The sequence below is a fragment of the Anarhichas minor genome, unplaced genomic scaffold, assembly GCF_050575085.1.
Source record: "Anarhichas minor isolate MPS153535 unplaced genomic scaffold, ASM5057508v1 ptg000010l, whole genome shotgun sequence".
In the NCBI taxonomy this organism is placed as follows: Eukaryota; Metazoa; Chordata; class Actinopteri; order Perciformes; family Anarhichadidae; genus Anarhichas; species Anarhichas minor.
The window spans coordinates 9,879,090-9,892,566 of NW_027466456.1; the positions used below are offsets into that span (position 1 = coordinate 9,879,090).

Genomic DNA, 13,477 nt, shown 5'->3' on the forward strand with positions numbered 1-13,477 from the left:
AAAGAGGTCAGTAAGTTATCTAACACACTTAAATAACTTGAAATGCATAGAAATGGGAAGTGTGTTCTTTAAAACGTTTAAAAATGTAAAAAGTATTATGATTTCAGAGAGAGCTGCTATACAGCTTTCCCTTGTTGTAAAACAATGTGTGGTGTATGTAGTTTGGAGGGATTGTACAGAGTTACGTCGTTATTAGTAAAGATTAAAAAGAATATCAACAGTTAAGAAGCGAAGCAGTAACCCCCGTCAGTCAGTTGGACTGTAGGCTAATGACATGAGATACTGTTTGAAGAAAAGCCAAACAACAAACACATCGCCCAGCTAATCAAAGTTCAGCAAGTCTAAAGGCCAAAGGCCCAAACCTCTGTGTTGGCTTTGATCAGATTTTATGGTTTCATCATTTATTCCTAAGTAAACAATGAGTCAACCCCACACAGGGTGAGTAGATGAAGTCATTTAATTTTGAAGTCATTGAATTTCAATTTATGAACTCAGTGGAAAATCAGACAAACAGCAGATTGTAATTAAAGACGGTGGATTAGAGGATTAGAGTCTCAAGAGCTCAGCCTGCTGATGTAGTGGGGGTTTAAGGGTGAAAGGCATTTTTGATCTTACAAAGAAGTCAAAGTTGACTGCTAATTGAAAATGTTGAAGTTAGTGCTTATGACTGTTCTCGCTTTGTTTCTTCTGTTCTATGAAAAGCCAGGAATCTACAACATTGGAAGGAAGGCAGGACTCTTTTCAATGAGAATAGTGGGAATAAAGAGAGTGACCTCCACGCCCTGATTTCATCATCTAAAATCTATCCCACAATCTCTTGGATTATTTATGAGAAATTATTTTGTAAAACAACTCTTTCTTCTTTGTTGTTGTATGATGTTTAATGTGAGTTTAACTTTTGTGTTTAGTTTAGTCATCCATTAAAGTTGTTTGTTGATATTCTACATTCTTTTTAATGTGTGATTGTGTTAACATACTACGCCTATCGCTGATACATTTCTTGCTCTTTAAACATCTTGACACCTTTTAATTTTTGACCTTTTTTTACTTTTTGTTTTCTGTCACCCAAACATAAACAAACACGCAGTCTAGATTTTGATGCTTCATTATAGAAATATACGTTTAATATTTCATAAAAAAAAGATCCAAAAAAGATATAATTAATCTTTTGTAGGCTTTTGTGGCTCGCTTTTGTTTTCCCAGGTATCCTGCTTTCCTGAATATCTATTTTATTGTGTGTGAAATATATATATATATATGAAACAACTTTTCAAACAAAGTTTTATATTTAGTTTAGTCATCCAATAAAGTTTAACTTAATTATCTTGAAACAAGCCGATGTTGTATATACAGTCACGACTGTTGGCCCCGCCCACCAAATGGACCAGCCAATAGACATCGACGCTGCGTCTCTATGCCCGACCTCCTTCCTGGTGACCGTGGGGAAGTTTTCTTTAAGAGGGTAGTGACTGGCTTGACAGCTCGTGGTAAATAAACCGGATCCGCGCAGACGTATTTGCGCAAGGATGGCAGCCTTCCTTGAGTCCACGCTGCCCGAGGAGGAGAGGGAGTTTCAGAAGATTATAGCTTCGATCGGAGGTAAAGAGCGGATTTATTTGGTGAGCGATACCTGTACAAGTAAAGAGGTCGACGAGGATGACGCTGGAATATTGCAGGAGTTCATCCGTGAAATGTTCGCCAACAGCAGCCCGGCGAACAGCAATGGACAGACTCAACCCGCTCCGTTAAACAGTCATAGAGAGACTGCCAGTGTGAACCCCATTTGCAGCAAGCCAGAGAGTGTTAAAAGCAATGACATGCCTTTAATAGCGAGGCCCAAGGATTTGGATTTGAGAGCATGTCCGGGGGAAGAGGACGAGGACGGGGACAAGGTGAAGAAGCCAACGCGCGATGGCAACGCTCAGAGAACAGCAACAAGGAGGGCGAACATTTACAGCCGAAAGCGAACCATAGACTCTCCTATCATCATATTCATCTTCAGACAGACATTTATCAGCAAACAATCCAACGAACTGTGCTTAAAAGAGACACTGAAGGACGTAAAGGCGCGCACGAAACGTGCCAGAAACGCCCGACCAGCTCTGATTGGATTAATACGCACTAGACAGGAGAGCGCCGAGACTCTCCAGTGTGCGCAACTGCTAGAGCGCCTGATCCGCTCAGTGTTCCACAAACAGTCACCAGAGACTGTATGGGTCGGCAGCTTCATCCCGAAGACAGAGGCCAAAATGCTCAGCATCAAGAAAAACGCCTGCAAAGTTATATACTCATCTCAAACAGCAGGTGTAATAACAGACATCATCCACGTTCTTTTGAGTTTTACGCGTATCAATCCACTGCAGACAACATATGCCTCCTGCAAGTGTGTAGGCTTTACTATAATGTAACTCCGTTTATCTCGTTTGCTCAAGCACACGTCAGCAGCCTAGATCTGTCAACTTGGAGTTTGAACCGTGGTGTGTTTAATAACCAGGCCACCATGCAGATTTGATGAAGCATAAAATATTAGATTGCCAAAATTAAGAACTACAGATTTTGACTTGTTTAAAAACACATTAAAGGGAAGACTACTGTACAGATATATCACAAGCCTACAACTCATTTACACAATTACTACTGATTAAATTAGAATAAACATAGAAGTGACTAATTGAATATGATAGGTATTGATATTATAGTAGACACATTTACCTATGATAAGATCATTGTAAGCTCAGTAATGAGCACTGCAGTGTGAGAATAGTTGGCAAACACTGTAGTGATTTGTGTTAGTGCGCTCCACTATGTAGGTCAATCCACGAGATTCACATTTTTCTTCCCAGGCATGGCTGCAAAGGCCCGGGAACAAAAGGAGCATTCATGAAACAATCGGACCCTTGGATAAGCTGCCAAATTGTTAAACGCTCATTATTGCCTTTCAGATAATACCGGGGATAGAGGGAACCAGCTTTTCTGGCCATTCCAATGTTTGTTCTGGGATCGGAGAAGAGGACAGGCCACCAACTCCTCAACCGGCAGGCAAAGAGGTAGCAGTATCGTTCCAAAGTTCAGTTAGACTGAGCGATGAAGACATTTCCATTTCCACAGGATTCTTTCAACTCGTCTTTTCTTCATCCAATTTATACACCAACTTAGTTCAGGGATGCAGTGGACTGTAGCCTAACCCAAAGCACTACATGGGCAAAAGGCATAGCTACAGGTTGCCAGTCTGCCAAATTGTATCATATAGATTTCAGTAACAATGTTTTCATGTTTGCTTTTCAGGTGACACTGGAAGTAAAGAGGAAGGCATCCCTCTGAAAGTCAGCTCGTTGTCTGCTGGACCTCATGTGAATGGAGAGTCAGCTGGAGCAGACAGCTGATGTCATGACACATGGCCTGCAAACAATCCTGTTTTAACTGTGAAGAAAGGGTTAGCCTCACGCTGATAGAGCCTTACTACATGTTAGTGTTTCTTCATAGTGCTCAATAATCCCACTGCTGAGCTATCATGATTGTTGTCAAATCCGTCCTGCTGATTTACACATCGTCTCTGATGCACAATGCTAAAATGTATTTAATGTGTATGTTTGGGCTGACTCTTATTCAGTCATATGAACTGTATTGCATCATTTAACACCACTTTTGAGACCTACAGAGAGATGTGTCTGTTATTTTAGTACATGTTGAGACCACAGTATGGATAGTTTAAAGCAAAAGCTCATGACATAAGTAGGCCTACACCATTAACATGATGCATAGAACAGGGCTGGATTGCCAACTGGTTCTTAGAACTCCAGTGGTTTCAAAAGGCTTATTGAATGTTATTTGGAAGATACATCAACGGTCATAATAAGGGTCTTAAGTGAGTATTCATTAATAGAGACCAAGCAGCTTCTTTTTCCCGCTAAGGTGCCTCAGAATGTCAATCCAGCGATGATGAAGTACTGTGAATCTTTTCTCCTTTTTCATGTTCATTTATTAGAATGATGTGCCTTAGATGAGTGCTAATGACAAAAGCATTATCTGCAATAGAAGTGGATGAACCTACTTTTCACATTTTATGTATTTATGTAGGATATTCATTTGTAAATAAACACATATAAGCTTTTGTGAGTGTGCAGCTCTTTATATGGACATTCACTGTCAATTCTTTTAGACGTCTGTGGAAATTTGGTTGAAAATTCAGTATCAATTCCTTAATTAACACTGTACTGTCATATTTATATATTATTACTGAAATGACAGCCACATTGTACCTTTGATTTCTGTAAACCTATCATGGATGTAGGTCATGGATCCATGTATAAAGAGAACGTAGATTCACGATGGACCACCTACTTCTCTTCTACTATGTTGATTTTATGGCAGACAAGTCGCGTATAGCGCAAATGTCTCCACTCTCAACTTGGCCACTTCCCCAAACAAGATCTGTCTATCTTCTGAATACTGCATGCAGTGAGGCATCACTCGCAGAAGCGTCTCCATCACATTCATTACAATTCCCATCCTGTTACCAACAACAGTCATCTCTACAGCCTTCCGTGCAACTGATAGAGCCAACTGATAGACCCCCTTTGAAAAAGCCAGTCCATAAATCAAATATTTTCTACTACTATATCTCCATAATTTTTTTTAAGTGCGATTGACAATTGTAAGATAGTATTCTATATTCCTGGAATCCTATGTATTGATCAGACCCAAGGGGATATTATATTAATAATATTATATGTCTGCGTTTTAATCAGGCGTAAAAGAGGCCAGCCAACACTGAGGTCCTCTGGAAGGGGACTTGCGGCATTGGACAAAAAGAAGGTAGCAGAGTCTGCGATTGTCCCCACTGTTGTGAATTTTCAGATACGACAAATCTTTTCTTTTCATTATCTCTCCGAAAAAGCGCACGGAATTCCACTGTTGAACAAGGATCGTGGGGCTGAGGAGGGAATAAAGAGCCAATCATGATAACATCTGCCGGTAAGTCATAAAAGGTGCTTTTATTTTGCTAGCTGCAACTGTAGCTAGCCGCCATTGATTTAGCTGAGTCACACGGCTAATGTAGCAGTTGTCGGTCAGTCGTTAACCGGCAATAGCTTATAAACCCACCATCAGGAGGGAAGAACACCTTGAAATGTGACTTTGCTAAATCTAGGCGACGGTTTTGATTACTGCGAGGCTGTTTTAAATACAGTAATTATCAATAAGTTATCGTAACGTCGATGCTAACAGTCAAGTCATCAGTAGCATTGCACTGTACATGATCTTAGCTCTACAGCCTTGATAAGATGTTAGTTTTTATATACAGGAACGTTTTTCATCTTCAAAATAATTCTCAAAGAATTATTATACTATTATAATATTGAACTTTTGATCAAATCCTGACATTTTATGATTATAGACACATACTGTATTTGAACCTAATAATATACTAATAGTTTTTGTTTCTCTCCTTTTCTAGCTGGAATTATTTCCCTCCTTGATGAGGAGGAGCCACAACTCAAGGTAAGCTCTGGTTTGAGAGTGCCTGAAGGTGGCAACCTCCCATATAGTGATATGTAATGTCGGATCATATCTTGTCAAACAGAAGTAAAGAGATTACATACGAGTGTGTTTTTTACTTGTTTGTAAAAGCACACATTTTAGGACACTGGATCTCCATGGGAGGTCTCACAAAGACCCATTAATAACGCTCTCAAACTAATTAAAATGTATTAATGTACAGTATATCAGATTAAAGAGTGGCTCCTGGAGGTTTCTTTAGATGTTTGGAGTGTGGCATCTTGTTCTTTGTGTACCCAAAAGGAGGCACATACTGCATCATGGCTAACAAAGACTTTCATTGGTCTGTCTCTCCTCCACATGCATTCATTGGTTTGACTTCCAATGCATGATGGGTCAGGAAGAAAAAGGTTAACACGGCAACATGTCTTTTTCCCATTGCAGGAGTTTGCTCTGCAGAAGCTAGATGCCATTGTGAATGACTTCTGGGCTGAGATTTCAGGATCTGTCGATAAAATGTAAGTATTACTATTGATAAGCAATGGACACTATAACCCTATCTGACATAAGAATGTTACATCAGGAAGCAATAACTTCAACTCTTTAGTTTTATTCTTTCTATGTCTTCAGTTGGGAGAAAGATCTAGAAATCTATCTTGACACACTGAATGCACAGGGTGCAATGTTCCACATAGTCACCAGTAGTTTACTGAATATTTTTTCAGTGCTTATGAAGCAGATCTCGGCATCCTTCGTGATTTGGTTTTTGGTTTTCTTCTTGATTTGGTTTGCTGGTAAAAACTGCTCTGCGGGACAGAGAAATATAATTTAGAAGTGATCATTTACACTCAATAGTTAATACAAAAAGATCTCTTTTTGGTTAAGATTTTCAGCATTATGTAACCATCTGTTGTCTTCTCTCAGCGAGGTCCTGTATGAGGATGAGACGTTTCGGAGCAGATCGTTTGCTGCCCTGGTGGCCTCTAAGGTTTTCTACCACCTCGGAGCCTTTGAGGAGTCTCTGAACTATGCTCTCGGTGCTGGAGATCTCTTCAAAGTCACAGATGATTCAGAATATGTGGAGACCATCATTGGTGAGTAATCAAACAGAAACGCATCATCATTTACTCAACTGCCATTCCTGTTGTTTGGATACTGCTGTAACCCTCATACTAAAGGCAGTGTGAAGTAAATAACATAAACGGGGAAAAAAAACACCTTTTTTACCTCCAGCTTACAAACCTCCAGCTTTCTGGTGGGAAAAGCCAATGAATGACATACGGAATAAGATTTTGACTTTAACTGCTTCATTTAATTCGGGAGTAAAATGGAGGCCCTCTGTTTTTTGTTTGCTGCTAGCCAAATGCATCGACCACTACACCAAGCTGCGGGTGGGGAACGCAGAGATGCCAGAGGATGAGGAGAAGAAAAGCATTGACCCCCGCCTTGAGGGCATTGTCAACAAAATGTTCCTGCGTTGCCTCGATGACCACAAGTACAAGCAGGCCATTGGCATCGCCCTGGAGACCAGGCGACTTGACATGTTTGAGAAGACCATCTTGGAATCAGTAAGTCCCTCACAGCTGATTTGAGATAGTTTAGGAATACCTACTGTTAGCGTTAACGCTCACCAGGATAGCCCTAAGTCCAAGAGTCTAGCAGATTTTGCATGATAATGCCCCAAAATGTTGATGGAGATAGAGAGTCACTTCATTCAAATACAGTAAGTGTTTGTCATAGCGACATCGACATATTTCACAGTACAGGATGGTGATTTTGATCACTGCTGTTGATTGTACATTTCTTCCTTTTCATTAAACAGGTTAATGATTTTTGTTTTGCTTCTCTTGTCATGCAGAGTGATGTGAGTGGCCTCCTTGCCTACAGCCTGAAGGTTTGCATGTCCCTGATGCAGAACAAGAAGTTCCGCAACGAGGTGCTGCGGGTGCTCGTCAAGCTCTACATGAACTTGGAGAAGCCTGATTTCATCAATGTCTGTCAGGTAACAATCAGATCCTCAAATGCACATTATGCATCATTTCCCTGACCAACTTCTCAGTGTGATAACTACATAAAAAGATTGGTAACTAATGTGACTAATAGTTTCTATTCAATCACTATTTAGTATAAGATCTTTGATTGAGTTAATCCAATACAAACCCTGATTTGTAAAGATGCTTTCAGAACAGTTTCTTTATGTTTTTTTAAATTAGTAACTATCACTATTTTTGGTCATTCAGCCCTAATAAGTTGTCAGGACATTTTAACATGTTCTATTACGCTTTCTACTTTTAAAATAATGTCATACTTTGATTGCTTGTAATGTTGAATGTGGGTTTGGGTATTTACTCTGCTGATGCTCCTACAATATACACTCGGTTGTCCACCGAGCTAAAACTAATGCAGTCTAATAAAACACTTCTGGAATTATTCCTAATAAATCCGCAGCTAAGTGTAGTTTAACATGAGTTCAGCTTTATACTCATGGTGGCATCTTATATCTTTGCTTAAGCTAACTAGTATTGGCGCTGAGTTATACCTACAGCTATTGATGTGCTCCAATTGGAGGCAATATTTTATACCGGTTTAAATGCATTTCTCTACTTTCATGGAATTAGATTTCCCAAAAAGGGAGTCTGAACCTAATCCCCCTCTAATCACCTTTTCTCCTCACCTCTCTAGTGCCTGATCTTCCTGGATGACCCGCAGGCTGTGAGTGACATCCTGGAGAAGCTAGTGAAGGAGGACAACCTGCTGATGGCCTATCAGATCTGCTTTGATCTGTACGAGAGCGCCAGCCAGCAGTTCCTCTCCTCCGTCATCCAGAACTTGCACACAGTTGGAACACCTATCCCTTCAGTCCCCGGCTCCACAAATACGGGCACAGTGCCCACACCAGACAAAGACAGGTGGGCATGGAAACACAACAAGGACACACTAATACCTGGGCTGAAGCACGGTGACATGTTCACAAAGGCTCAGGGATTTTTCACTTCTTAAGGTTTTGATTTAAGCTCTAGAAAATACTTACCTGCTAGGAAAGTAACCAAAACGTCAGCATTTATAAGCATGGCAGGAAAAGATTCATCTCAGTCTGCAAGTCCTAAGGCACTGTGTGGAACATTGAACTTACCAGTAGGGGGTTCATTACGCAAGTTCAGATTCAGAATATGTAGATGCCTGACAAGCTTTGTTTCTTTGGTGTGTATCTGTTTTATACCTGCTGAAAATAACCTAACTAAAGAAGTTAACATGAGAGAGTGAATTAAACTGTACACCGGCTCATTTGAGTCAAATTACTTTACTTATGATCAAATGATTCAACACTGATGAAAAGTTTTTTTTTTTTTGTGTTGTGTGTGTGTGTGTGTGTGTGTGTGTGTGTGTTACAGTGATGCAATGGAGACAGATGAAAAGGCAGGCAGCTCCCCTGCTGGAAAGCCAGTAGAAACGGTACGCTCTTTGGGTCGTTATGTGCTGTAGCACTCTTTTCATACCCGTTGCTGGTAACTTTTCTGTGTCTAAATAGAGCTACTTTGCTTTGGTTTGGTTGACGACTCATCGTATTGCTTCTCTGTGTTACTGTAGAAAGATGAGCCCAAAGACCAGAATGCCAAGATGATCAAAATCCTTAGCGGGGAGATGGCCATCGAGCTGCACTTGCAGTTCCTAATCCGAAATAACAACACAGATCTAATGATCCTCAAAAACACAAAGGTAATGTAGGCTAGCAACAAGATGACTGGCTTAGAGAACACAAATAAATAAGCTATTGTTTAAATGGTCCGACAAACTACAGCTTCCTCCTGACTTTTTATTTCTTTTTTTCTCTGTCACTCCAGGATGCAGTTCGAAATTCGGTGTGTCACACAGCCACAGTAATAGCCAACTCCTTCATGCATACGGGAACCACAAGTGACCAGTTCCTCAGGTGATTGTGCCAGCAGAACTGAACTGTATATTTCATAGATATAGAGAAACATACATACTCAAAGGGACATTTGACCAATGACTTTGTTTGACCGTGTAGAGAAAACTTGGAATGGCTTGCAAGAGCCACCAACTGGGCAAAGTTCACAGCCACAGCAAGTCTGGGTGTCATCCACAAGGTAAAGCTATGATGATAATCTACAGCAAATTTAAAAAACATACTGAATTCCATTCCGGATTTAAATTTGAACATAACATGCTGTGTTTTTCAGGGCCACGAGAAGGAGGCTCTCCAGTTAATGGCGACCTACTTGCCCAAAGACACCTCCCCTGGCTCGGCTTACCAGGAGGGAGGAGGCTTGTATGCTCTGGGACTCATTCATGCCAACCATGGTGGAGACATCATAGACTACCTGCTCAGTCAGCTCAAGAACGCCAGCAATGATGTTAGTTTTTTTTTTACGTTTACTTTGAATGCTGGTTCTTTTTCAATTATATACGAGAATGTTACAAACAAAATGATTGCTGAAAGAGGGGAAACATGTTTTTTGAGTCATCAAATGAGACATTTTGTCTCTGAAAAGTGTAATGCTGTAGGATCAAAAAGCCTCAGCTGTAAGTTTGTAGCCGAGACCAGCCGCTAGTTTAAGTCACTGTTTCAGGCGCTTCATTTATGTTTCAGTGTTCCACCTCTCATGGTCTGTTTTTCTTCTTCTGTTTCACAGATTGTCCGTCATGGTGGCGCCCTCGGTCTTGGCTTGGCAGCGTTGGGAACAGCCAGACAGGATGTTTACGACCTTCTCAAGTCCAACCTGTACCAGGATGATGCTGTTACTGGTGCGTCAGCCTCGGACAAAATACATTTCTGAAATGCAGGGGGGGGGCGAACCAGTTTTTGGTCCTGACCACTCTGCTTACTAAACATAAAATCTTTAGTATTATTATTCCGATTTGGCTAAACAAATATAGAGAAAAGTGTCTACTACTGTATGAATGTTAATCGGCCAATGTCTCTGATATGCAGTACTGTTAAATGTCATTTAGTTGTGTACACTAGTAAACGTATGTTGATGAACAAGCCATGCTGACAATATCGTGTAACCCCTCAGGTGAAGCTGCAGGCCTGGCCCTGGGTCTGGTCATGCTGGGCTCCAAGTCAGCCCAGGCCATCGAGGACATGGTGGGCTACGCTCAGGAGACGCAGCACGAGAAGATCTTGCGCGGTCTGGCTGTGGGAATTGCTATGGTCATGTACGGACGCATGGAGGAGGCGGATACCCTCATTGAAAGCCTCTGTAGAGACAAGGTAAGGCCGAAAAGCCACCAGAAAGCATGTCTGGGATCATTTATTGTCCTAATGCAACACAGGGAGGCTATTCCTCTTAACGTTGTGCCAAGAATCCTTCTATACCGGCTAGATGTGCATAATGACTCAAACTTTGTTGATCGTAGTTGTGACTCCATCCACAAAGTCTCAAAGCTCTGCTTTCCTTCACTGTCCATGACAGGACCCCATCCTGCGGCGCTCTGGAATGTACACAGTGGGCATGGCCTACTGCGGCTCCGGTAACAACAAGGCCATCCGACGCCTGCTACATGTCGCAGTAAGTAACAAATTGATTCACAGAGTAGAAGACGGGTTTATCATTTTGGCTGTGAAGCGATGCCAGAAGCCAGGGCTGCACGACTGTGGCTGGCAGCTTGATTGAAATCAGTTTAATAAGGTGATTATGATTGTTTATATAATCCATACTAGGCTCTATTGTGATTCAGCTTTAACATAGCACATCGGGGGTGTTTGTGCCTGAATTCGCTGTGAGGTTAACGATGCAACACGTAACTTAAACGTGAAAAAACATAGGGTTATGACTTTAAAGTGAATTAATGTACATGCCATTCATTTGGCTTTCAGTGCAAATGCAACATACTTCTGGGGTGTGGAAAACTTGTTGTCCTGTAGGTGGCACCTTATACAAGCTGAAGTTATTAGATGGTGTGATAGAGGAGCGTATTTCTTTACACCGTGAACTGAAAGGGAGCTACATTATTAAAGTTAGCTAGTTAATTGCAGGATTTGATGAGTCTCAGTATCATCTTTGGTTACTTGAGTTCTTTCATTCTCTTACTTAAGGTGAGCGACGTGAATGATGATGTCCGAAGGGCTGCCGTCGAGTCCATTGGCTTCATCTTGTTCAGGTAAGGACCCGACTTATTTACTTGAGCTCTAAACACTCCTTTCCTCACATGCAACAGAGGACTTTCTCTTTTGAAGTAGCATTGTGCAAACTGGAGACACGGTACTGCTTTTTTGTGAACCATTGCAATCCCCTTGTAGTATTTTAAAAATGAAGCATTTGTTTTTCATTATTCTTGCTTCTGTTTTGCTCCTTTTTAGTTTTGGTACTCGAGATGTAGTAGAATATGAACACCTTGTCTCTGGTGTGATAGGAGAATTAAGATGGAACTGTTGTGTGGGATTTACAATGACTCCCTGGTATTCATGGACGGTATTCCCGTGTCAGAGGAAGCTGGACGTACTGTCACTCACACTAGGGCTGGGCGGTATGACCAAAAATGCATATCACGGTATTTTGTATTTTGGCGGTTTCACGGTATATCACGGTATTTTTTTCCGTGTTAAAGCATTAATTAATTAACGCCGAAAAGAAACGGCAGGCCAGGAGCGGTGAACAGCTGTTTGTGTGCCCTGTCTTCCGTTCCGTCACTTCCTGTTTTCTTCACCTACATTCCCCTGGGTCCTAAGCCCCTCCATGGAAAGAAACGGGATTAGACCGTAGGATTTAGTTGTTAGTAGGTGTTGTTTAGGTTTATTTCTTTAGTTATTTATTATATATATATATATATATATATATTATTTTATTATCAGAACAGTGAAGAAAACGTTACCCTGAAAATGCACACTCTGGTACAGTAGGTGGTGGTATGCACTCTGCAAGTTGGTTGCCATCCGCCAATGGAATTTAAAGAAGAAGAAGCCGCTACATGTGCAGCTTCTTATCACCGTCTATGTATATTTATAACAAATACCACACATATTACGGTAATCAGCGTTGCATATGTGTCTGACCTAAATACCTTTTATTGTTCAGTCTTTGTTCATCCTGCATCGCTCTTTTCTGTTCTTTAATGTAACGTTACTGGAGTGACAGAGCCTCTCCCAGCTGTTAGCAGACTGTTAGCGAGCTTTACCCAGCATGCAGTTCGGCGGAGAAATTTTATAAATGTACAATTATTAGTGCTACAAATTGTTTATCTGTCACAAACTGTTGAGTCGTGGTGTTTTACCCTGTTAAAGAGCATTAGTTGTGGGTTGTTAATTGTTATAAAGTTATAAAGTAAACCATGACTACTAGGGTTCCCACTCAATACAGGTAAGACAACTAGCTCCGTCCGTAGTACTCCTAGCAGCGAACAATATATTTTGCTGCCTGTTGAAGAGCAACAGAAGTTGTTTCGGCTGTGCACTGGTATGACGGTATATGAAAAATTCATATCATACGGGAAATTGAAACCGGTATACCAGTTGAACCAGTATACCGCCCAGCCCTAACTCACACATTCTCTTCCCAAGCTATTTATAGTGATTCATCACTCGGAGACCAGAGCTGTGTCAGACAGAGCGCCCAGCCAATCAACAAATATCAGGGTGTACATTTTAAGCCCAAACAAGGCTATGTGATATTCTGCGTGATCAATTGGCCGCTAGATAAACTTTGTGTAAATCTTCACTGTGTTTAGAAAGACTTCTCAACTAGAACAAGTCAGTTCTCCAACTTCCTAATGGCTCAAGGAGAACTCCCTCCACTCCCCCGACATGTACACCAGCACACACAAACGTCCGCTTTAACGTCTTTTGTCTTAAGTCTCTATTCTTATAAAGGGATGTTTGTTAACAATGAGACTGATTCGGTCACACTCCAAACTCTCATACCAAGCTGGTGGAGCGTTATCCAAATCTCTATATTTGATTAACTCTGTTTCTTTTATGTTGTTTAAACTATTATTTATTTCTATGGCCTCCGTATTCTGG

At 41.0% G+C, this 13,477-nt stretch overlaps 2 protein-coding genes across 4 annotated transcripts in view; both read left to right on the forward strand.

The window, feature by feature from the left end:
• Nucleotides 1-1,453: 1,453 nt before the first annotated feature.
• Nucleotides 1,454-4,111, forward strand: LOC142946653 (uncharacterized). The gene is made up of 3 exons (XM_076088101.1): nt 1,454-2,304; nt 2,943-3,047; nt 3,286-4,111. Exons 1-3 carry the CDS (start codon nt 1,527-1,529, stop codon nt 3,381-3,383), a joined length of 981 nt encoding a protein of 326 aa, XP_075944216.1. The 5' UTR covers nt 1,454-1,526; the 3' UTR covers nt 3,384-4,111.
• Nucleotides 4,112-4,790: 679 nt separating this feature from the next.
• psmd1 (proteasome 26S subunit, non-ATPase 1) overlaps nt 4,791-13,477 on the forward strand; it is a 34,059-nt gene continuing 25,372 nt past the window's right edge. Inside the window, exons 1-16 of one of the 3 annotated variants that reach the window (XM_076088099.1) lie at nt 4,791-4,974; nt 5,456-5,499; nt 5,941-6,014; nt 6,421-6,590; nt 6,856-7,064; nt 7,355-7,498; nt 8,179-8,405; nt 8,889-8,949; nt 9,085-9,213; nt 9,339-9,427; nt 9,527-9,605; nt 9,699-9,872; nt 10,152-10,263; nt 10,536-10,732; nt 10,935-11,030; nt 11,558-11,622. In XM_076088099.1, the coding sequence (XP_075944214.1) occupies nt 4,959-4,974; nt 5,456-5,499; nt 5,941-6,014; nt 6,421-6,590; nt 6,856-7,064; nt 7,355-7,498; nt 8,179-8,405; nt 8,889-8,949; nt 9,085-9,213; nt 9,339-9,427; nt 9,527-9,605; nt 9,699-9,872; nt 10,152-10,263; nt 10,536-10,732; nt 10,935-11,030; nt 11,558-11,622 (1,886 nt within the window). In that variant the 5' untranslated portion in view covers nt 4,791-4,958. The remainder of the gene's footprint in view (nt 4,975-5,455; nt 5,500-5,940; nt 6,015-6,420; nt 6,591-6,855; nt 7,065-7,354; nt 7,499-8,178; nt 8,406-8,888; nt 8,950-9,084; nt 9,214-9,338; nt 9,428-9,526; nt 9,606-9,698; nt 9,873-10,151; nt 10,264-10,535; nt 10,733-10,934; nt 11,031-11,557; nt 11,623-13,477) is intronic. The other 2 variants (XR_012953106.1, XM_076088098.1) reach the window with 2 other exon arrangements.

Excerpts from the sequence above, each read along its gene's own strand:
- LOC142946653 (XM_076088101.1), top strand. The coding sequence starts at position 1,527 with ATGGCAGCCTTCCTTGAGTCCACGCTGCCCGAGGAGGAGAGGGAGTTT. Across the intron at positions 2,305-2,942 it reads ATACTCATCTCAAACAGCAG|ATAATACCGGGGATAGAGGG; the intron begins GTGTAATAACAG and ends ATTGCCTTTCAG. Across the intron at positions 3,048-3,285 it reads CTCAACCGGCAGGCAAAGAG|GTGACACTGGAAGTAAAGAG; the intron begins GTAGCAGTATCG and ends TTTGCTTTTCAG.